Genomic DNA, 24,306 nt, shown 5'->3' on the forward strand with positions numbered 1-24,306 from the left:
CTCCCAGCACAATTTCACGTGGTTCTCACCTCCCGGTCAGAGACAAGTTCCAGTCACCGTGGAGCCAACAGGTGAAACAGTCTGCTCCAGTGGACCAACCGCCCCGAGCAGAGGGTGCAGCTCCAAAGCCCATCTCCCTCTCCCCGCACCACCTGCCCCTCAGGGCAGGGGCCGGTGCCCAGCGCAGCTCTTGGCACGTGGTAGGAGCTCAGTAGACGTAACATCACTGAAGTTACTATCTCCAATGTCAGTCACCGCAGTGAGCCACTCATTCTTTATCTCCTGGCTCGGCAAAGCATCACCAGGGCTGGGAACGGGTCTGTCTCAGACCATGAGGTCAGCCGGGTGACTCTGGGGCCTTGCCTGGGGCTGAGACGGAGGCAGCTTGAATGAATGAATGAGCGGATGGACCAAATCAGGGTCTGGGGCTGCTGGCCTTGCCCTGTTCCCTGGAATTGCCCAAGTGGCCTGGTGGCCTCTGTCCCTAGGAGCCCAACAGCCCGGCCTCCTGGTCAACTCTGCCCTCCTTCATGGAAGCTGGGGATTGAGGATGGGGAGAAACCCACCTCCACCAGGAGACACCTCGTTCCAGCTGCTCCCACATGAAATCAGGGTGATGATCCAGAGCGAATCCACATGCTTTAAGAACCATCCACGGCTTTAAGAACCCTTCCCACTTGACATTCCACCAGCCCGTGTTTAATGCCCTGTCTCCCGTGGGCCGCTTCTCACCACCATCTCAGAGAGGCTAGTCAAGTGGTCAAGGGCATGGATTCTGGAGCCAGACCCCCTGCGTTTGGATCCTGGCTCTGCTACTTAGTAACTGTGTGCCCTTGGGCAAGATACTTCCTCCTACCTCAGTTTCCCATATGTATAATGGAGCTAATAGTACTTACCTCATAGGGTGGTTCTGAGGATTGAGTTAAGAATATATCAATAAAAATAACTAACACACATATGGTCCTCACTCAGAACCAGCTACTGTTCCAAGCCCTTTATATCAACTCACTTATGTAAATAATGATGCATTATGTAAAGCACTGAGAGAAGTGCCTGGCACTCCATAAGCAAGCGCTGTGATTATCAGCACTGAAAAGCTCTGAATTGGAAGTTCTCCCTGTGGACAGTCTCTAGCCTCTAGCCCGGGCAGGGACACTTCCCAGCAGCCTGATATATGATGGTTCCGTTTTGGTTGGAACTTTGGGGCTTGCAGCCTGCCGGGTAGGCCACCGCACTGCTGGACAGCTTTTGCCATTTGCATCCACCTCCTTCTTTCAAGTTGCAATCTCCCCCTAAAAGCCCCTAGTTATAGTTCTGGTCTGCCTTCCGGGATCCTTCAGTGTGTACCTGCTTCTCCAGACTCTGTGCCTTCCCCCACCAGTCTTTTCTTCTCAGGGCTGAAGGCCTCCCACATGTGGTTTGCAGGATCTGGCTCAAGTTGGCCATCTATTTTCGAGGGTACTTAAGCTGTTTAGTTGCCTCTCTGAGTGTGAGCACACTATCCCTGATGTGGCTTGAATATTGCAGAATATCAGGTCTAGGGTAGCACTCTATCCCCTCCCCAATTCTGGACACTACACCTCTATTAATGCAGCCTGAGACAGTGCCTCCAGCCACTCAGGACACCAAGTTTGCCAACAATTGAAGCCTAGCAGGCAGGACTCTCCCTAGCTTCATTCTCTGGGACCAAAGATCTGGGGGTCTGGTGCTCCTTAAATCTGGAGAAATTCACTCTGGTTCTGAGCCCCTCCCATGCCCTTGGCAGACCTATTGCTATACGAAAGATTCATCCAGCAGCTGCTCAGTGGCACCCTCTGGCATTTCTCATCTGCCAGGTGTTCACCCAGACAACCAGGAGGGCTCCGCTCTAGATGGGAAAGCTGAAGCTCCAGAGAGGTTAAGGCACTCTCTCAAGGTCACACAGTATGAGGAGGCTGAGATGAGATCAGCATTCCTGACTGTTATTTCCCAGAATGTCTCTGCCCAGATTCTAAGGCAGCTCTTTGGGTTGGAGAGGAAATTGAATTTTCAAGGAGCTGACCAGGAGGAGATAGGGCGGTGGGGAGGAAGTCTGGCAGAACTCCGTGCAGCTCAGAGGGTGAGAGGCCTGTGTATTAAGCCTGAGGGGATCTGAAATATTAATGTCCCTTTCTTTGCTGAGGGGAAAATGTTCCCTGGAGGATGACATTTCTAATTAACTTTAATGTTAGGTCAGAATCCACCCCACCAGCTGCTATTCTCACTTAGTAAGAAGACTTAACAAATTAACACCAGAAAATGGTTCTCTGGAAACTTCCTCTGAGGCCTGGAGAAGCTGGGGGAGGCACAGAGTTCTTCTCTCCTGCCAAACAGGGGGAGAAGCTCCTGGCTGGGCCAGCATCTCTTCCATCAGACATGGCCTTTTACATGTGTGGAAACTGAGGCAGGGAACGGGGTCCCAGTTTTACCATTAATAACATTGACATGCCCTTTCTCTTCTCTAGGCCTCAGCCTCCCCTCTTTATTTTATTTTTAAATTAAATTTTTTTTTTTTTTTGGCCATGCTGCACAGCATGTGGGATCTTAGTTCCCCAACCAGGGATCAAACCCATGCCCCCTGCAGTGGAAGCGCAGAGTCTTAACTACTAGACCGTCATGGAAGTCCCATCCTCCCCTCTTTAAAAGGGGCATAAGTGAACTAAAATTCAAGACTTCGCAAATGTTCCCATCCTGATATCTCTAAAGCAGAGGATAATGATTGTAAATGTCAGGCCTCGCGGATGTAACCCAGAGCCGTTACCCCAGGTGGAAAATGTCTTTAACGGGTCACATTTTACATTAATAGAGCACACAAATTTTACATTCTATTCCAAACATTTCTCTGTCTGTTGAACATATAAATATTTGTCTTAAAATAATCTTTGAGTAAAACTGACGCTCCAAGGAAACGTCATATGGCTTCCTGTCATTCAATCATAAGCTCCAGTTTGAAAGAAGAGAAATTAAGATTCATTAAACAGTGGCCATATGCCAGACACTGTGTAGGCACTTTAGACACAGCCTCTCATTTCATCCGCACAGCCATCCTCTGAGCTTGATACTATTATCATCTCTTTACTGTTAAGGAAACTGAGGCTCAGAGAGGTTCAGTAAGTTGTCTAAGGTCACCCAGCAGATGGACTCCAATGAAGAATCACAGAGCCAGTTTGCCTCCACAGACCCTGTCTGCACTGAGACCAGGATTATGAGGCCACCACAAGTCTCCTCAAAAATCCCAGCACCTTACAATGAGCCTCAAATATGGTGAATGTCTCAGAAACAACCTATCTCGGCCCACCACAAACCTATGGAATCAGATTCCACTGGAGCAGGGCCAGGAATATGGTTAAAAATCATACTTGAGGGACTTAGAATGCTGACCTGATCCCAAGGGAATTCTTCGAGATAATGCATTTTGAAGGTTGTCCCTGGTGCTTTCATAGACGCTTGATTTGCTCTAGCACCAGGCTATGGTGATGGAGTGACCGTCTCCTGCCCCTGCTTTGCCCCAGCTGGGAATGACCGGAGAGGGACACACATGAGGTGGGGCTGGTCTTCCAAACATCGTGGCAGAGTCAGGAGGCAGTCAACGGCATTTAGTGTGTCAAAACTGCCTTAAATAAGCCCGAACGGCAATTGTACAAAAATATTTATTACATAATAAAATGCTCTTTTCCCCATCATTGTATATCCTTTTAGAAGCAAATCATCTAAACTCCTGAAAATATCTCAACTGGCACAGCTGTGATCTCTCCAGGTCGATGCTGTTTTTCTAGATTTCAGAGACTCCCCAGGCATCTCTGACACACACCTGAGTGTGAGAACCCCCTCCCTCGCCGGTCTCCCTGTCCTGGGGGAAGAAGAAGGGCTGGGTACAGGCAGAACGGCAGGATGTCACTGACTCGTCCAAGGATCTGGTGTCTCCTGGGCGGAAGCCAATGCTCCCTCCTCCCTCCGCCAAGCTCCAAGCACCTTTCCACATGCCAAGGCCTCCTCAGCTGAGCCAGGCCCTGGAGCCACACTGCCTGGGTTCATATCCTAACTGTCCCCTTTACGAGCTCTGGGACCTTGGGCCAATTTACTCAGCCCCTGAGTTTCTGGGCTGTCGAATGGGGTTAATCACAGTACCTACTTCTTAGCTTGTGGCAAAGCTCAGGTGAACATCAGGCACTTGAACCAGGTCTAGCACACAGTAAGTACCCCATAAAAGGCGGCCAGTATTCCTATTACCATCCTATTATTTCCTCTCTTACTATCAGATCACCGTTATCTGGCGTCTTTCTCCCCCTTTCATCTGAGGGCTTGTGAAGACTATTAGCCACTGGCTACAGTAGCCCCTGCATTCTGGGTCAGTCTTAGGCAGTGTTTCCCATATTCCAGTTTGTTGAATTTCCTATTGATACATTTTTGCTTTCCCTTCCCTTACTATATAATTACTTCAAGTTTTTAAAATCAACTTGTGGTTTTTTTTTTTAATCCAAAAACACTTCAAAAGGAAAATGTATACTACTATGATACATTTATGACTTGACGATGTTAAATTAATTTTTTTCTAATACATGTTAAAGTCAACACATAACTGCTACCGTGAGAAAAGTCCATCCAGGCACCTCACATAGGGAAATGGCACCCCACTGTGTACCCAGTCTATAAGGAGCCAAAGCGAGGCTCTTTGTAGAGAAACAGGACACGAAGCTGGCCTTGGGGTCCCTTCAGGCCGGAGACTGTCAGCGAAGGGGGCCTGCCAGGAGGCCCGGGGGCCCAGATGCTGAAGGCAAGACCCCTCCTACCTTTGGTGTCTTCATCCTCTATGGTGGTGTTGGTGCTCTCTGAAGATTCCTGCCAAAGAGAACACAGGAGGTGGTGAGGCCCACTTGTCAAGCGGGAAGAGGTGTGGTCTGCCTGATGCTGCGGCCCCGTTGCCGTAAGCCTCATCGGCTCTGCCATCCAGGTGCTGCACTGAAAACCCTGTCAGACTTCCAAGCCTAAGGAGGGGACGGGCCCGACTAAGCAGGTGGCTGGTGGCTGGTGGTGGGGACGGGGGTGTAAATGAAGGGGTGGATGCATGGAGAGCCCTGGCCTTTCTGGAAGGGGGTCCTGAGCCCTGTCTGCTTGAGGGAGCAGAGAGGGGGTGTGGAGGGCAGAGAGGCACATGGTGGCCACAGGATGGGGAAGGAGTACACACACTGGCAGGAGAGGAAGAGAGAGACGGGGGGAGGCCCAATGTGACAGAGGCTGGGCTTTTCAGGGGGAGAAAAACCACACAACTGAGGGAGACAGCAATGGAATCAGAAGAAGAGGGACGTGGGCCACCACGCCACCGCAGGAACCCCTAGACGGTGGCAGGGGCTGGTGGCTCCTCTGCCACCGGCAGGCCCTGGGTAGCCTCACAGAAGCTCAAGAAGGGCCTCTACGGCGCCCGCTACTTCGGCCAAACCAAGCCCCCCAGTGGCCACAAATGGCACAAACCAAGTCCTGAGCTGAGTTCCAGAGCAGAGGGCAAGGCGAAGCGAGAAGCCATGGGCTGGATTTGGGATGGGGTTCAAATCAACCTTCGCATCCGAGGGAGTTCTCAGGTCTACCGTCAGGCTGCTGGCCTGGGTCATGGAGTTGGAGGTGTCAACAGAAACACGCCAACGACACGCACACACAACGCACATATTGTCACACGAGGCACACGTACCAAGCACACCCTGAGCACCCTCTCCCCGCCCGGGTTCCCAGTGTAGCCCGCAGGAGCGAGGCAGGAGCGAGGGTTCGAGGCCCAGGATTTACCGGCGTTTGGGAGACGGCAGACACTCACCATTAACTGAACGCTGGAACTGGACTTTCTTTTCTGGAAAAACAAGGAGAAGAGATGGGACAGGAAAAGACACAGCGTGAAAACGGCAGGGAGCAGAGGAACGAACGACAGGGGAGGGGTGGAAGGAGGATGGGCCTCGGGGTCATCCTCTGTGGTCCCTTGCCGGCAATGGCATCCGGACAAGGAGTCAGGGCCACCAGCAGCAGCTGACCCGGCAGGGCCAGGCCTCTCTCAGCCCAGAGTTCTGGGGCCTCGTGCACAGCTGCCTGGGTCTCAACAATCCAACCACCAAGCTGCGGGCTAAGCCTCTCTTGGATCAGGGCTCCCCCTATGCTAAGTTCAGATGGAGGAAGCAAATCCTGGGTCTCAGATACCAGGTGCCTAAGGCCTCCAGAATCCAAGGCTCTTGAAGGACAAAAAGGCGCTCGGGTCTGGAGATGAGGCCCGATGTCTCCTCCTAGACTCCTCCTGTGTCTCTGCTGAAAAGACCCCGCTCCTAGTTCGGTTGAGTGTCATAGCCGCTCAGGAAACTTGTCCAAAATACACATAACCAGGCCCCCTCTAAGGAGTTTGATAACTAGGTCTGGGCTGGGGCCTGGGCATCTTTATTTTAAACAATATCCCCAGGTGATTCCAAAGCAGAGACAGGTGTGGGAACCACTCCTCTAAGTGGCCTCAGAAGTCCTGCTTGTGCCCACAGCTTCCCAGTGACTGGCCTATTCGGCTCCTTTATGCTGATAGAGAAACTGAGGCAAAGGCAGACACACAGCGGAGCCCAGAATTCGAGGCTTTGGGCCCTGCCATTCAGCCTATTCTAGCTTTGGGGGGATTTGTCATTTCCCCTGTATAATCAACTGTGGAACCAAGGGAAGGAGAGAGGAGCATGTAGACTATCTTCTCCTTCTTTCAGCTCTAAGCCTGGAGCCTTAAAGACTCACACAAATAGAAGGTTACAGGCCAAGACTGACACTTGCATTGAGCAGACAAGAACCTGGGGTCCAGAGACGGGCAGCGATCCACCCAAGGTCGCTCAGCTAGCTACTAGCAAAGAAGAGGCTGGAACCCCCAGTGCAGGCCCTCTCCTCTGTCCAGGTCTCCAGGTACCCACAGCCTGATGGCTCTTCAAAGGCTTATCCTGGAAGCACTTACATCTGGGAGGCCAGGAGCCTCTCCCTTTGCTGCTCTGGGGAGCAGAGGGGAGACTTGAGATGACCTCCGGGTAGGCCTTTGCCAGTGGGAGGCACTGGATATTCTCCAAGGGTCCTCAGGTCTAAGTCTGGGCTTTCTGACTCCAAGATCCAGGAGCCTCTGAGCGCCAGGAGCCTTAGATCCTGTCCTCTCCATCCAGGGCCTCTGCATGGAGGTGGCTCACCGGGCATTTCCAGTGTAAGTGCTCACAGCCCCTGCCTCTGCCTCAGCTGGCCCGGGCAGTGTGACCCCTGCAAGGCAGCAGCCGGCAGCCAGCCCCTCCTTCCCTGCCCTGTCCTCCTAGTGTTGGCCTCACTCCTGGCCGGAGCCGGGCCAGGCACAGTGTGTGTTGGAGGGGACAGGCCCACACAGCTCGGCTGTCAGCGGAAACCTGAGGAGCAGCATGAGGGCCAGGAGGTTCCAGGCGGGACACGAGGAGGCAACACATAGCAGAGACTGCATCAAATTCGGACGCACAGTGACAGGATGGGACATGGGGGAGAGGGGTCATGACGCACGGATGGGACACCAACAGGGGGCAGTGAGTGGGGTTGAGGGGTGGGAGCGGTCAGCCCCTCTTCATGAGAGTAGAGGCCTAGGAGTGGCTGGGACCGGGGGCATCGCTTCTTGGTAATAGAAAGACTCGATTTTCCTGAATCACAAAATGATGATGATACTAATAATAACCCTACACCGACCAGCATGTTAGTTTCAGTTAAAAAGTGAACTGTCACCAAAAGTAGAGTCACATCTCTTAGAACCACGTGAAGGACATGGTTCTAAGGTTGGCAAGGATGGTAGAAACAGAGGATGGTCGAAGTTAACCTTGAAAAGCCCTTAAAAGCCCATAAAGTACGGTATTGTATCATATCTTGAACTCCAACCCGCCAGTTTTTCCTCCAGCGTTGGAACCGATCACTGCTTCTTCAATTAAGCCCCAGGTGGAATCAGTGGTTTGTCTCTAGGGACCAAGTTGTAGTTCCTGCTTTGGCCGAGCACATGTTGGCTATAAGAGCATCAGGATGCGACTCCACCAGGCCCACCCCGGTGGGAGCCTCTCACCAGCCTCCCTGAAAACAGCTCTTATCTTGCACAGATGATGGCCCAGGTCCCCAAGGGAGGGAACAGTGGGGGCCCAGGCTCAAACCCCTGGCTTCTTGACTTGAGGTCCAGTTTCAGGCATAGTAAAAACATGAATGGACCTCCCTCCTCTTGCAGGCCGGGCTCCCCAAATCCTGGGCAAATCCCCCTGGGTTACTCCCGTCTTCCGGCTGGATGTCCCCGCTCCTCCAACCCAAGGAAGGGGAGGAGGCTGAGCTGCAGAGAAAGGGTCGGGCCAGGAATAGCCTTTGAGTGTCTCTTCCTCCACACCCAGGCCACCCTGAGAAGTCACTCAGGGTCTGTCCTGCCCTACAGGAAGCAGCAGCACTTTCTTCACTGTGCCCACTGGAAGGCCCTGCAGTGACCAGCCAGAGCCCTGCCACGCTACGAGATGCCCTTGCCCTCAGACAGCCTCTGCCTCCTGGCCTTGCCCAGAGAGGAGCCAGACAAGAGCTTCATCCCACGACCCAGCCTGAGGGAGGCCCTGACCAGGACTTTGCCAGGGCTACACCCGAGCGCCAAGCAGATGACGGCAGACCTCCCGCAGCCCTTCTTCCTCCACCTACCTGGGCCCCAGCCCACTAGCGCCTGTGGCCTCTGCCCCATATCCTCCAAATATGATTTTCCCCAGGGGACCCAGTACCCCCAGTGTCTACACACTAGGGCCAGATTGAGCCCCAGCTGCTCCAAGCCTGCCCCCCTCCCCCGCAAGTTGCACATCCCTCCATCATCCTTTCAAATGGGGAGGGGGGTGACTCATGGGTAACCCAAAACAGCAGGTAAGCCAAAACTCAATTCTGGATTCCATTACAGCATTTGGGATGCATGTGTGTTAACTGTATAAATTGGGCTGGCTTTAGATCTGTGTTTTCCAAGTATTTTCTTGAGCAAACTTCAAGAGAAATCTTACCCGAAAGTCCAACACGTAAAGCAGAAAAGATAATACTACTGACTAGCATCTCATGAGCATGTATCGCACGCCAGCACTGTGCTAAGTCCTCAATACACAGTATCTTAGTTCATCCTCACAAACAGCCCTGGGAGGTGGGAAACCCTGCTCACCTATTGCTTGAATGAGGAAACACAGGCTAAGGAGATGCAGATAATGGGCTATAAGCTCACCCAGGCTCTCAGCCACTGCGATGGCTGGTCCACGGAGTTGTTCTGGCTGAAGCGGGTGTGAGAAGCCCCAAATCCTCTCTGCTTGGCCTCCCCCTTCCAATCCCTCCCCATCTGCTGCCAGAGGTACCTCCCCAGAACCTTTGGGCTCCAAGGAATTCCATTTGAAAACCACTGGCTTTGACTGATAACCAAATAATTACATATACCTCAAGCACCCAAGATGAGAAGGGAAAATGATTTTTTCTTGTTTGTTTTTAAAGTTGAAATGTTGGAAATCATGGAGTTCACAGCCCTCCCCCCTCCCACTGTACCTATGGGGAAACTCAAGCCCCCAGAGGGCCAAGAGCAGAGAGGAGGGCCATATCCTGGCCTCAGGCAGACAGCCCAGATCCCCTCCCATGCCACCCCCGGCAGACCAAAGCCAGAGGCCTAAGACCCTAAATGCCACTACAAACCAAGCCATGAAGACACCAGCCCACCTGGGTGGCTGTGTTTGGAAAGCATCCCACACCTTCCAGTGTCCTGGGCACAGCCCAGCCCTGGGGCCCTGGCCAGGCAGGGCTCTGAGCCCAGAAAAAGGCAGGGTCTCGAGAGAGGAGAATCCACAAGGCGAGCCAGTGGCAGGGGAGGAGGGAGCTGCAGAGAGTAGGGGACCAGGCAGAAAGTAGGGGACAAGGCCCCAGAGAGCAGAGGGAGAAGAGAGAGGAGGGAGGGAGGGGTCAGTGGGGTGTGGAGGAAAGCAGCTCGGGCATCAGGGGTGGGGACAGGGCAGGCCTGGGTCGGGGAGAGGAGGGGATTCTTAGCACTGAACCGGCAGACCTTGATGGGGATGGGTACCTCTGGGTGTCAAAGCCAAGAGGATTGGCTGTCCATGCCCTGCAGGCTTTGTAGGCTGGACTGGGGCGTGCACTGGGTCAGGGGCCCATTCCAGCCAGCCTACACTCGGGAAGGAGGAGGTCACCCCTCATGACATCTCTGTCCCTTCTTTGCACCCACTCACTCACCAGTCCTGCAGAACCGCAGAAATCTCCTTTGACCGGCCCTCATGCCCACCCCAACCCCAGGCCACCTGCCTCTCCCACCCTCTTTCAACCCTCCCCTCCCCCACATGCCCCCCACCAATCCCGGTGGGAGGATGGGCACCGTAGCCCAGGTCTGGGTCTAGGGATGCCAGGCTGCACGGGGTGAGCACGTCTGCCCAGAACACCATCAGCAAGGCCTGGCTCTTGTCCCAGCCCTGCAAGCTGGGCCCTGTGGGCGGAAACGCTGTCAGAGGCAGACCCTGCCGGGCTGGCCGGGACTTACCTTCACACCATCATTCTTCTTGTTTCCTCCACTCTTCCCGCCTGCAGAGGAGAAAAAGTAGAGGGTGACCAACACCAGGCAGGGCACCAGGGCCCACAGGGCGAGGAAGAGCAACATCCACAGGCAGCAGAGGGCACAGAGCCAGAGCAGCGACGTGGGGAGACCTCCTCCCCTTGCTCCTCTTCCTTCCTGGGCGGCCCTGGGTCTGCCGGTGGCCCGCTGGGTGGGAGTGGGCCTGGGTTCTCAGGACTCTCAAGTGTGACCCTCTGGCTCCATGGGTTGAGGGGGGTGCCCAATGTGTCCCAGGACCGTGGGATTGCTGTTTCAGTCTGGGGATTCCCTCCAGATCCTAGTCACCACCCGTGCTAGTGGTGGCCAACCCGGAGGCCCGGCTGCCCAGCCTGGGGCTGGATGCTCCCTCCCCGCCCCAGTCTGCTCTAATTTTAGCCCCATGCTGCTGCAGAGGTCATGTGTCAGCCCTGCCTACCCACTCTGGACAGCTGCGAAGCTGCATTTTGCTGGTGATAAGAAGCAGATGCCCCCGCTCTGGGGCCCACCCCTGCCAGAGCACCCATCCCCTGCAGAGGCCTCCCTACCCTCAAACTCCAGAGCCCCACACTGGGGCTGGCTGTGTCCTTGGTGGCTGGGAAAAGCAGAGCAACAGCTCTCAGGGAGGCCCCACCTCTCATTTCCCATTCTCTTCCTTCTCACCTCCTGGTCAGAGCCCTTGGAGAGGGCATCAGTCAGGAAATGGGATCAACGCCCAGCCCTGTGCAGCCTGACATCTGGCTGCTTCAAACCTCAAGCAAATGGCCTTAAGTTAAACCAGACAGTATCTCTAAAGTGCTTAGCACAGCACTTGACGTGTATGCAGTAGATGCTCAGTAAATGGTAGCCACTGTAAGTCCTTTTCCTGGTGGCCTGGAGAGAGCGAGCTGGGGAGGAGGGGTGGTACTGGACATTGATGCCCCAGAGGCTTGGAGGGTTGGGGCTTATGGCTGGTCCAGCTCCCCAGTCATCCTCACATTTCCACCTATGACCCCTCTCAGGCTCTCATGCAACTTTTCCCTCTTGCAAAATTTCCCTCTTGCAAAGCAAGGCAGTGGTGGGGCCGGGGGAGTACCTCTGGATCCCAAAGCCGAGAGGAATGGCCAGCCATCATCATGGGCTTTGTGAGCTGGACCAGGATGCACAGCAGCAGGGAGAGGACTTGCCCCTCAAGCCTCCAAGGAGGCCCCTCTCAGCTCCAGCCCACTATTACAGGACTGCGGGTCCCGTGAAGCCACATATTCTGATTTTCAAGAGAAGTCAGAAATCTGGGATTTTCTATGAAATCTCCTGGTTTTTAAGTGCTGGAAACTCTTGCCGGAAAAAAAATTTTAAACACCACTGGTGCCCCCAAGCACATCGAGAGAGAGAGGGACTAACCCATGGGCTCTGTTTTGTGAGCTCTGGACTAGGGTGCCCTAGGGGCACTTCAGTTGTTAAAAAAAGACTCTGACTGCCTGGGTGGCTCATCTTTCAGTTTAAGGAACTGCAGGATCCTTGCCTGGGGAGAGAGTGGGAAGGCAGTCCGGTGTGGTAGGGAAAGCCCAAATCTGAAGTTGCAGGGTCTTCCCAGCCCTGGGTCTCATTCTCCCAGCTGGTTAAATGTGCAGGTGGACCCTCTCAGCAAAGCCAGGGCTGTAGCTTCCCAGAGCCGACCCCTTGCAGTGGAGCCAGCCACGTGCCACAGCAGCTCTAGCTGCCCCAACCAGAGGGCCCCTCGGGTGAGCCTTGTTGTATCTGCTCACCTGCCCCATCCGCCGCCCCGGGCTCCCCAGAGAGAAGCCTCTGGCGGACGCTGGCCACGGCACTCTCTAACATGCCAAGGGGAGCTTCTTGCTAAGCCCTGATGCTAATCCCCTCCCCTTCTCTCTTTGGGGCCACATGCCACAGGTCACTGGGCATTTCCCGCCTGAACCAGCCCAGGCCAAGGCCAAAGCTTCCTACCCTGGACTCCTTGGTGACCCAGCCTGGTAAGGCACTTGCTCTGGGTCTGGTCACAACTGCACTGAAAGCCTCCCTCTAACAGTGTGACCTGGGGCAAGTCAGAGTTTACCTCCCTGACCCTCTGTTTCCTCACTCAGAAAACAGGGATGGCAATCACCTTGTCACAAAGACCACGTGAGTGAAAGCATGGGCACTGCTTCATAACTGTGGGGAACAGGAATACTGCTACTCCCTGGGCCTGAGTCAGTCCCTCCTGGACCTGTACCCTGACATCTGTGAGGCCCTCCCCTCTGGCCGGCCCAGTCTGAGAACCCCAGCACTGCTGTGAGGTGGGGGAGCCAGACTTAACCTCTAACCCTTCCTGGTGGGCCCCTGGCTTGATGACCTTTGACCTTTACTTCTGCAGGCTTGCATCAGGTGAGCTAAGTCCCCAGTCATGGGGTCCCCTACAGCCCCCCTCTCCCCAGGCCCTCTGGCCTGAGGGCACCAGATACCCCATACGGGAATGTCCCTACCTCCTGCAGGATGTATTTGGAAATCTGAGGTCCTACCACCTACCAGAGAAGTTCCTGGTGGCCAGCATAGTAGTGAGGATGGCTCCCTGCAACAGATAAGAGGAGGAGGTTTGGGGGGAGAGGAGGCCAGAGGTGAGTGGGGAGAGGAGAGACAGAGAAATGGGAGGGGAGTGGGGAAGGAGAGGCAGGTGCTCCATTCAGATACAAAGCCAAAGCCTTCTGACCCTTGCCCTCCATTCCTCCATTTCTCTCACCCCACAGACCCGAGACCATCCACAACTCCCTTGGAGAAGGGTGAGGCAGGGGTGAGCTAGGCCTTAGCTGGCATCGCTCTGGGTACACGGCCATCCTAGGAGCAGATATTAATAGATTCCACCGGCCTGGCCAGAGCTGGTGGCTGTGCTCCGGGACACCTGTCAGTGGGGCTCCTAAAGGCCAAGGAAGTTTCCTGACGGGGCAAGGACAGTAGACTCTGCACCCCTTGGTCACCCCCCCCCCCGACCCCGTCTCCACCCTCTGCCTAGGGCACTCAGCTCCTCATTCCAGTACTAGCTCGCCCTCTGTGGCTCCTGGGTTCGGAACCCTGGGTTAATGCGGAAAAGCCCTCCTCTGTCAATGGAGGGGCTGGGGACTAACGGCCCTCCTGGTTCTAATTGCTGTCTGATTTGAACACTCTCTGGGTCTGACAGTCCATGATTTTAAGACTCCCTGAATCTGACATTTTGAGACTTCTCCTGTGACAGCGCCCACTGCGGGGCTGGGGGTGAGATGCCATTCTCCTGGCATCATGCTGGCCAGCACCCCGTTGGCCCATGTCCCTGTCCTGAGCCACCATTCCAGGCCTGGGAGCAGTTGGTGAGGAGATTCCGAAGAAGCCAGGGCCTCAGCATCTGTCACTCAGCATGTGGATGGCTTTTCTGTTCCGACCAGCTGGGGACCCCTTGGTTGCTCTTCCTACCTGCTCACGGGGTCCCTGGCAAGGGCTAGGCCAGGAGATGTCACGGCCCTGAGAACACACAGACCTGCTGAGAGGCTGGCAGCTTAGGGCCCACCTGGGTCACACTGTGGCTTCCTTGGAACCACAACCCCTGTCTAGTCCCTCGGCCATTCCTCTCCAGTGCTTGGCAGCTGGGGTCTCTCACCCCCACCATGGTCTCCTGCCCAGTCACATGTCACCCCCGGAAACCTCTCCCAGCCACGCCGAAACACTTGCAGTCCCCCTAAGGGGTCATGCTCACGCCTCCAGACTTCTGCACAGGCTTTTCTCTGTGTCTGGAACATCTGCCCAATCTGTCTCTATACTGTTAATACCTGCTTATCCTTCGGGATCTCAGCTCAAATGACACTTGCCCAGGAAGGCTTCTGGGATCCTTCCCTGGTCCATCCAGACCTGCTCCATGGCCCTGCTATGCACTCCCACAGCCTCAGGGCATGTGGTCACAGCACTCACCACTGCCCCATATAACGTCTCCATCACTCGTCTGTCCTCACCGCTGCTCACTGCCCAGCCCAGGCAGCCGGCGTTCAGTAACACTTGTTGACTCAACAGAGGAAAGAACTAGTGAGCAGGTCTCTTGGCCACTGTGGAGACCCAGGCCAAGCTACTCCCACAGCCGGGGGGCACGGAGGGTGAGGGCCTACTGTTACCTTCAGTTTTCTCCTGGCGTTGAACTTCTTCAGGCAGTCCACGGTCTCCTGTCTGTGCATGCAGGAGGCCACGGTGGACCGGTGCTGAAGGGAGTGGGGGAGAGGTCTGTGAGCGGAAGGCAAGCCCTCCCTCCCCCTCCAGAGTATCCTATGGCTGTGGTTGTCATCTCGGGGGAATGATTTTTTGTTCCAGGGGATGGTATAAACATCCTGGCAGGGCTTCCCTGGTGGCGCAGTGGTTGAGGGTCCGCCTGCCAGTGCAGGGGACACGGGTTCATGCCCCGGTCCGGGAGGATCCCACATGCCACAGAGCGGCTGGGCCCGTGAGCCACGGCCGCTGAACCTGTGCGTCCGGAGCCTGTGCTCCGCAACGGGAGAGGCCACAACAGTGAGAGGCCCGCGTACCGCAAAAAAGAAAAAAAAAAAAATCCTGGCAATGGACATTCAAAGCCAGTAGCACCCCCAGTCATTGAGCCAACCCAGAATAGCCCCCACTTGCCACTCTCCCCCTGAGAACAACAGTGGGGTCAGTGTCTCTTGGATTAAGCTCCGTCGGCCCCATGCTGGGCCCTCAGGCCCAGGTTCAAGGGCCAGGCCTCCGTAGGGGCCTTATTCCTGAGGTCTGGAGGGGCTCCCAGGAGGGGCCTTGCTGAGGAAGGCTCACCGAGATCCAGGGGTGCTTGAGGGCCTCGGCGGCCGTGATGCGTTTGGATGGGTTGATGGTCAGCATCTTATTGATCAGATCCTTGGCTTCCGGGGTGACGGTGTCCCATTCTGGTGACGGGAACTGGAAGGGGCAGAGGGGCCAAGTTTGCCCAGCCTACCCCAGGCCACCCCTGCGATCCCCCAGCCCCTGACTGGCAGGGGAGCAGGCAGGGGTCCTAGTGTCCTTCTACTCGGGCGTCCACAACCAGGAAATGGCGCAGGGTCCCCTGACCCCAGGACAAATCAGAACAATGGCCAGGGAAAGAAGGCCTCCCTCTGCTCTTCTGAAGCTGTGCCTTATCTGCAAAGCAGCCCGACAGTGGTTAGAGCCCAGACTTCAAAATCAGAAGTTTGGGTTCCAGTCCTGGCTCTGCCTCCTGGGCTGTGTGAGCTTGGGCAAGTCATGTGACCCCGAGAGACGTTGTGAGGATTAAATATGAGATAGAACACGTAGCATATAGCTCAATAGACATCAGCCATGCAGAACAGCAGTACAGCTTGGTTGTTAGAAGCATGGACACTAGAGCCAGACCGCCTGGGTTTAAATCCCAGCTCTATCGTTTCTTAGCTAAGTGTTCTGGGCATTTATTTAACCTCTCTGTGCCTCAGCTTCCCTATCCGTAAAATGGGGGTAACAATAGTATCTATGTCATGACTGGTGTGAGGATTAACTGTAGTAATATATAGAAAGCATTTAGAAGACTGCTATATGTGTTAGTTATTATTATTATTTGTATATACAATATATATATGTGTGTATGTGTGGGTACATGTATCTATATATGTACGTATGTACACATGTATGTATGTATCTATCTCTCTCTCTATACATAGAGAGAGAACCTGGCTCCTGGGGCCTGCCCCCTGACCTCTCACACCACGTTGGTGCTGCTTCTGCCCTCTGGGGCCCCATGGACTAAATCCCATCCCTTAGATGCCCAAGTCATTAGGCACTGCCAGCTCATGGCCTGGCCCCAGTCACCCTCAGGCTCCACCTGCTGTTCACCCCATCCCCAACCCGTAGCTAGAGAGTGGCAGGAGGCCTAAATGGGCTGGGAGGGTGGGACAGGGTCATCCTCGGGTCTCTGGCCTCACTGGGCCTTGGCTCTCACTGGATGGGGCCCAGGGGATGACAGGGAGGCTGGAGAGAGGAGCAACACTCACATCATAGGCACCAGCTTTGATCTGCTGGTACAGGCGGTGCTGGTCCTCATCCCAGAATGGGGGATACCCAACCAGCAGGATGTACAGGATGACCCCTGAGGAGAGAACCAGTAGAACCTTCAGCCTCATGAGGAGTAGTGATGGGGTCGGGGGGCGGTGAGGGAGGAGAACAATGGGAAAGGACAGAGAGGGCACCAGAGGGTCAGGCAGCCAGGAGGACTAAGGGGCCTTTGGATGGACTCACCACAGGCCCACAGATCCACAGGCTTCCCGTATGGGTCCTTCCGCAGCACTTCTGGGGAGAGGTATCCGGGTGTCCCTGCGAACCCTGCTCCCCAGACACACAGACAGGCAGACACACACAGAGAGGTTGGCAAGTAAGTAACCCGGAACAAGATCCTGCTGGAAGAGGGATGAGGTTGCCCTGGAGATGGGGAAAACGGCCCCTGCCCCCAGAGCCAGCCAAAGGCTGGAAGCCCTGGCCTGGTAAGATACCAACGCCTCTAGACCAAGATGGACGAGGACAGAGTATACCTGTCACCACGCCCCCCAGCACCGAGAGCCTCATGGCAGAGTCATTGATCCATCCCAGGATTCTGCCTCAGAGTCACAAACTTCTAGCACAACCCTCCTGGCAACCACTAGCAATCAATCGCTGGTGGCTCTAGAGGTGAAATGTCCTTGCCCGTCAGTTCCAGGCTGAGCTGAACCCTCACCCACTCCCCACCCCTTCCAGGAGCTGGTCCTGGGATGGCAGAAGGCCTGTCCCTAACTCTGGCTTTGCCCTAAGTCACTTAGGTAGGTCTCTTTTCCTTCCGGGCCTCAGTTTCCTCATCCGTGAATAACGGATTAGGGATTCCTATCCTAAACACCTCCCAGCACTGTTGGGAGGATTTGTTGAAATAACGGACACCCAAAATGTTTTAACGAGTAATTGTGAGAATAGTTCCTATTTAATGTGTGTGTGCTAAGCAGGGCTGAGAACTTTCTCTGCCTGATCTCATTTAATCCTCACACCACCCCAAGGAACGTACTATTATTATCCCCATTTTATAGATAAAGAAACAAAGGCTCAGGGAAGTGAAATGACTCACCCAAAATCATATACCCTGTAAGTAGCAGAGTCAGGATTTGAACCCAGAGCTCTGGCTCTTAACCACTGATCAACATTGCCCACTAAAAAGTAACCCCAGATAGCTGAAAAGACTCAATTATGCTAAAATCTCCGAGCACATTGGACCATCTGAGCTTAAATCCTGGCCCTACCCCTTTTCATCTCCCTTGGCCTTTTCTCAGTTTCTTAGCCTCTGTTCCTCATCTGTAAAATCAGGATAATAATCTAGCACCCAGGCTGTTAGGGGAGCTCATGGAAGCCTCTAGCCGACAGTGCCGGATGTGCGTGTGAAGTCACATACTGTTTTAATGACAACCATGTCCCTGCACCAGGCCCCCAGGGAGCTAGGGTGGGTGACCCCCACTGACTCAGAAGCTGCAGGGATGGGGGGCTCTGCTCCCTGAGCCCCAGATGGGGTAATAGCCACCTCCTCTGCTCGGGCAGAGGGTTCCTAGAGGCTGACGTGTCAACTCAAGGCTGGCCCCCAATACCCCTGACACCCCCTGCCCCTACTCACCAAACCATGCCTGCTGTTCCCCCTCCACCTCTATGGCCAGGCCAAAGTCCGCCAGCTTCACTGCGGCACCCTTGAGCTTGGAGGCCAGCAACAGATTCTCCGGCTTCCCAGGGCCAGAGAAAAGAGGGAAAGGGGGAGAGGAAAAAGCCAGAGGACGGTGAGCAGATTCAGAACCTCATCTCTGGAGCTCTGGGCGTACAGGAGCAGCAGCTGAGCAACCCAGAGGCACACCCCCCCCACCCCCCACCCCCAGCCCCGAACACAGAACCCTGAGCCTCCCAGAGACGGGACTACCCCAAAGTAGCCCTCCACCTTCTGCAATAGGAAAACCCTTCTTCAACCTGCCAACCCCTCCTTCCCCTTCCCTCAGGGTTTGGTTCTGGGGCTGAGGTGGGGGTGGGGCAGTGGGGAAACAGCCATCACCACAATAAGGAAAAAGAAGCAACATTTATTGTGCTTCCACTACGTGCCAGCCCCTGGGCTCAGGGTTTTGCATACATCATTCCATTTATTATCTCATCAACCCTTTGGGGTAACCATTATTATCTCCATTATCCACAGTGGCCTTCTTACATCCCCTGAAACAGTCACGCTTGCTCCCACCTCAGGGTCTTTGCACTTCCTGCTCCCCCTGCCTGATTTGCTCTCCCTCCATGCGTCACAGGTTTGGCTCCTTCTCATCAACCAGCTCTCACCTTCATGTCACCCCCTCCAAGAAGCCCTCCAGGACTACTCTATCTAAAGGAGGAGTCCCCAGGTATCTTCTGTCTTAGCTCCTTGTTACCTTCATAGATCTCATCACAATTTCTAATGTGTTTTCCCATCTGTCTATGTGCTTGTTCATTATCCGTCACCTCTGTACAATATGAGTTTCTTATGTGTTCTGTCCACCAATGTCTCACCAGCACCTAAAACAGTGGGCGGCACATAGCAGGCACTTAAGTATTTGTCACATGTATAAAGATGAGGAAACTGAGGTTCAGAGAGGTTAAGTGACTTGACTGAGATCACACAGCTAGTAACTGATAGAACCAGATCGAGGCACAGTCTGGCTCCAGAGCCGTGCTCTGAACCACTCTAGGCTGAGAGACGTGGGGCCTCCTATGTGCCACCTGGCCTGTGGGGCATGAAGGCTGTCATCTTCTGCTGGGTCTGGAAGACAGGAAATCCCCCTCTTCAGGGCAGAGGCGTATTAAAAGTGGGAACTTTTCGGTTAGAAAGCCCTAGCTTCTGTTCCCAGTGCTGTGGAACTTAGGCAAATTCTTTCACCTCTCTGAGCTTTAGTCTCCTCTCCAAAAAGTGGGGATAATGCTTACTTCGTGGGGTGGCATATGGATTAATTACAATAATCCCTGTAAAGCACTTCGCAGTGGACTACAAATGCTTGATGAGTATCAGTACTCATATTTTTTGTTTGGGGAGGAAGAGCAGGGGCTCTGAGTCCCTGGAGACAACTAATTTCTTCTGACCCCCTTCCCTACTGGGACTTCCAAGGAGTACCACACCTGACCTTTCACTGCCCCAAACTAGGCAGGATGCAAACAAGTATAGCTCCTTCTGCCCCTCGTGAAGGCCTCTTTGGTCCTCTGGGGACAGTGTTCCCAACATGTCCTGGGTCTCAGTAGCTGTCCTGTCCTGATTTGATGAATGCGCCACTAATTAATCTATCCGGAATGGCCTAAATTTGTGCTGCCTCTCCCTGTTCCTCCTCTCATGCAGGGGCTACAGTTATAATGGGAACAGGCCCTCGGGGAAAGCTGCCCTGCAGTCTGACCAGAGACTCTCTTTGCGTGCACACTTGCCTGCGGGTCTAGACTGAGACACTGGGAGCTCACCTGGGCTCAGGTGCAGAGCCACAGATGGCTTGTGACAGTCAGAGGTGAGCAGGGGTTCTGGTCAGAGCACTGCACCCCAAAGAGGGACCTGGACTGACTGCAGGATGCCCAGAGAGGGTACCGGGGATGAGGAAGGCCTGGAAATCCCATCCTAGGGGGGAATGGAGGAGAACAGCCTGCAGAAGCCTTAGGAGCTACTACAAAGCCACTCACGTGCCTCCAGGGTGCTCTGAGCTGGAGGCTTGACCTCTGTGTGGCCCCGAAGGGTAGAACTGGGGCTCACAGGCGAAGCCCCACAGTGGGAAAGATTGAAGGAGCATTTCCTAATAGTTCAAGGGGCTACCCCATAAGAAGTGAGTTCATAGTCACTGAAAGTCAAAAAGCAGAGGTTTGATGGACACCTGGCAGAGTCACCTAGAAGGGTTAGGTGACCTGCAGAAGCAGGAGGTGCAGTGAGTGGCGTTTTGGTCCCAGCCCACCGGTAGCATGGGATCTGGGGTCAGAAGTCCAGGGCTCCAGCCCTAGCTCAGGCACAACTGAACTGCCTGTTCTCGGGCAAATCCCTTGGATTCTTTAGGCCTTAGTTTCCTGCTCTGCAAAATGGGAGTGGTGTTATGCAGCCACCACACACTGATGCCCTGAAGCCCAGCAGAGGAGCACCGTGAAGCAGGTGCTGACCGGGCGAGGCCGTGCAGCTGGTGCCAAGCTTAGACTCCACATCTGCCTAGTCCAGTCCATCTCCTTCAAGTGGGAAGAGGGAGGACGTGGAGGGCCCCAAAGCCTGTTTTCCCACCTCACCACTCCCCTCAGAGGCCCAGGAGCAAGACTGATGACGCGTCTGTGTACCAGGCACTGTGCCGGCTCCTTTGACATCCTCACCAACCCTGTAATGAGGTTGCTATGGCAACCCCCACCATAACGAAGCTGAGGCAGTGAAGCTAGAAAGTGGCCCAGCTGGGATTTGGACTCCACCAGAGTCAGCCTTGGTGGCCTAGCTGCCTCTCACCTGGCCTGGCACAAAGCACCTGAGGCTGGGAGTTGAGCAACCTGGGTCCCCAGCCCAGATGCTCCACGTCCTTGAGCCCGGTTTCCTCGTCTGAAGAGTGGGGGAGATATTCCCCACCCAGCCCAATTCAGGGAAGCTAACGGGGTTCTGATAGTACCCCTGGCTCTGCAGGTGGAGGGAAGGGCAGGGGATGGAGGAGCCCGCTCCCGGTGAGCCACACCCTCAGGTGGGTCACTCACCTTCAAGTCCCGGTGTACCACCCCCATCTGGTGGCAGTGCAGCACGGCCTCCAGGATCTGCTGGATACAGTGACTGAAGAGAGAGAGGAAGGGGGCAGGCGGTGAGGGCGGGCCTCCCCGGGGAAGCCAGCAGGAGGGAGTGCCCTGCCCCCAGGCACCATTGCCAGGCTGCACCTGGCACTCACCTGGCATCTGCCTCACTGTAATACTCCCGGGCCACGATGTCTTCAAACAGCTCCCCGCCGGTGACGCTGGGGAGACAGGCACAGAGTCACTCATCCACAGAGGCCCCAGGTGCCACGTCTTTTGGAAAAGTCTCCAGGAAGCTAAGAGTGGGGCCCAGGGACCTCAGGCCCAAAGGGAGGGGCCCCAGAAGCCACAGGGGTGCTCCCCACTACAACCCCCTTCCTGACTTCCAGCCCACCCTTCCACTGACCTCTCTCCCATCCACGCTCGGGGAGAGCCAGGCTGAGGTTACAACTGGGGGTGAGACACTCAGAACACGTCACTATGATTCATTAGGCTCCTGGAAACCCAGTGGCTGGAGCTTTTTTGTTTTTTAATAGACTATTTTTTGTCGGGGGGGTGGGTAGCTAAATTTTTGGTGAATGTGGTGAAATTTTTTGTGAACTAATTTTTTGGTTCACATCAAAATTGAGCAGTAGGTACAGAGATTTCCTATAGCCCCGCTGCACATCCCCCCACCCTGACATGCACAGACTCCCCCATTGTCTCAAGTATTGTTCTTTACCCATGAGACCAGGAGCCACTCTCAGTTCATGTTTGCTTTTCATTCAATTGAATGGCTTTAAAAACTTTAAATTTATTCCAAAAGGAAACTTTATATCACCACTATAAATGGAAGACCAGCATCACTGGCCACAAATAGAAACGAAACTAAATATACGATGATGAAAGTTAAAAGTGTTCGTTGGTGTGTCAGGAAAACCAGCCTGCACTGCTCAGGTGGCAGGCCTACCACGTTTTGGGAAACTCTATCAGAAGAGGTAATTCAGCCCAACCTAGGAGGCATGTGGACTCTTCAGGCCAAGAGACCCAGTGAGGTCATCCCTGCCAAGGCTGTCCCCATCCCCACTCTGCATCCCAGGATGGGGCCAGACTCACAGGTCAAAGATCAGGTAATGGTGTCCCTCCTCGGAGATGCTGTCGTGGAGCCGGACTGTAGGAGGAGCCAAGGCAGCTGGTTACGCAGGACACAGGGCTCCCCACTCCCAGCCTCCCTCTCACCCCTCAAATGGCCAACATTCCAAAGTTTCTCCGAAAGATACTGAGCACAAGCCAGTTGCCAGGTGCCTTGACAACTACATGTAAACAAAGGATCACTGACATCAGGCATCCCCCAAAGATGCCTGGGCTTAAAGACTAAAGACCCCTGCTTTGGTCAAAGTTTGGTCCCCTTCCCTCTCCAACCTTCAGTTTCCCTGCTGGGAAGACCAGTGTCATGGAAAGACCTGTGGCTCAAATCTCTGCCACTTGCTAGCTGTGTGACTTTGGCCAAATTGCTATCCCTTTCTGAGCCTCTCTTTCCTTGCCTGGACAATGAGAATGAAACTCCTGGACCCGCAGGCTTCTTGTGAGAATTCCATGAGGCACACAATCGATGTTTACTCAGTGCTGGCCCTGTGCTAATGGCCCTGCTCTGCTTCCAGGTCTGAGGTGATAGCAGAGCTGGTGGAGGGGGAATGACATTGGTCCCTGCGTTCTGGCTGGTGAGGAATTGTCATCACTTCATACCTCATTTACCAAGAACAAAGGCAGAACCCCCAGGAGCCCAGAGCTTCCAAATTACCCCCTGAGCTTCTGGGGGAAAAAAGGGGGCCCAAGGCCTGGGGCTGACTCTGTGGAGGGGTCCCACACCCTGCCAGCCAAGGACAAGTTCTCCCAGGACAAGTTCATGACCTTCCCTGCACCACAACTTAAAAATGGCCGTGGAGGGGGGTGTGGGCTCAAAGAATTATGGTACATTGCACAATGGAAAATTACACAGCTGTTAAAATAATGCGGCAGTTATGTATCCACTGGTTTGGAATCATCTCTAAATTATGCTGTTTGGTGAAAAAGCCAAGAGCAAAGCAGTATGCATAGTTCTTTTCTGAAAGGATGTATTTCAGCTTGTGTACAGCATAAGTCTCTCTGGAAGGATACAGAGATGTGGGCACTGAGGGTGCCTTGAGGAGGGGAATTGGGACACCTGGGGCTGTGGGTCGTTGTGACTTTTTGCTGTAAGCCCTAGTGCCACCTGAATTCCTGCCATGTACATGTATTTCTGACTCAATACTGAGCCCCCTAAAGAGCTTAGGGCCCTCATACTGGCACATAAAGTTTGGAGAAGCAGTATTTATTGTTAAATACCCCAGAGTGTGCCTACAGAGATGAGGATCAGAGATGGAGGATGAAGGGGATACAAATTTAAATAAAATGTCTTTTAAAAATCTTAAATGATATATATTTATAAATAATGACTGAAAGATGTTTTTAAACTATCTTAAAGCAAAACTAAAAAGTAGGTAGCCTGAGAGTACATATAATATAATCCTGCTTTAATTATTTATCAACATTTTATTATAAAAAATTTCAAACAGGGCTTCCCTGGTGGCGCAGTGGTTGAGAGTCCGCCTGCCGATGCAGGGGACACGGGTTTGTGCCCCGGTCCGGGAAGATCCCAAATGCCGTGCGGAGCGGCTGGGCCCATGAGCCATGGCCGCTGAGCCTGCATGTCCGGAGCCTGTGCTCCGCAACGGGAGAGGCCACAACAGTGAGAGGCCCGTGTACCGCAAAAAAAAAAAAAAAAAAAAAAAAATTTCAAACAGAGTCAAGTGAATACCCAAGTACCCAGCACCTGGGTTCTATCATTAATGTCTTATTATACTTACTTTATTATATTTCTATCTATCCCTTCATCCTTTAACCTATTTCAATTTGTTAATGCATTTCAAAGCAAAGATAGGCTTGACTTTTGAAATGTATGTGTTTTGAACTGAGCATCCTGTATTTTCTGAGTGCAGAATCTGACA

The 24,306-nt window shown here is 54.0% G+C and overlaps 1 protein-coding gene across 1 annotated transcript in view; it reads right to left on the reverse strand.

Annotated features, from left to right (window-relative positions):
• The window catches only part of CAMK2A (calcium/calmodulin dependent protein kinase II alpha), a 62,513-nt gene that overhangs the window by 9,081 nt on the left and 29,126 nt on the right, over positions 1-24,306 (reverse strand). Inside the window, exons 4-15 of the mRNA XM_060092056.1 lie at positions 22,397-22,451; positions 21,457-21,522; positions 21,272-21,344; positions 18,192-18,294; positions 16,805-16,888; positions 16,561-16,655; positions 15,356-15,478; positions 14,692-14,775; positions 13,088-13,130; positions 10,538-10,578; positions 5,822-5,854; positions 4,809-4,857 (exon numbers count right to left, since the gene is read on the reverse strand). Coding sequence (XP_059948039.1) covers positions 4,809-4,857; positions 5,822-5,854; positions 10,538-10,578; positions 13,088-13,130; positions 14,692-14,775; positions 15,356-15,478; positions 16,561-16,655; positions 16,805-16,888; positions 18,192-18,294; positions 21,272-21,344; positions 21,457-21,522; positions 22,397-22,451 — 849 coding nt within the window. The remainder of the gene's footprint in view (positions 1-4,808; positions 4,858-5,821; positions 5,855-10,537; positions 10,579-13,087; positions 13,131-14,691; positions 14,776-15,355; positions 15,479-16,560; positions 16,656-16,804; positions 16,889-18,191; positions 18,295-21,271; positions 21,345-21,456; positions 21,523-22,396; positions 22,452-24,306) is intronic.

Source organism: Mesoplodon densirostris, chromosome 3 (genome assembly GCF_025265405.1).
Source record: "Mesoplodon densirostris isolate mMesDen1 chromosome 3, mMesDen1 primary haplotype, whole genome shotgun sequence".
NCBI classification, from domain to species: domain Eukaryota; kingdom Metazoa; phylum Chordata; class Mammalia; order Artiodactyla; family Ziphiidae; genus Mesoplodon; species Mesoplodon densirostris.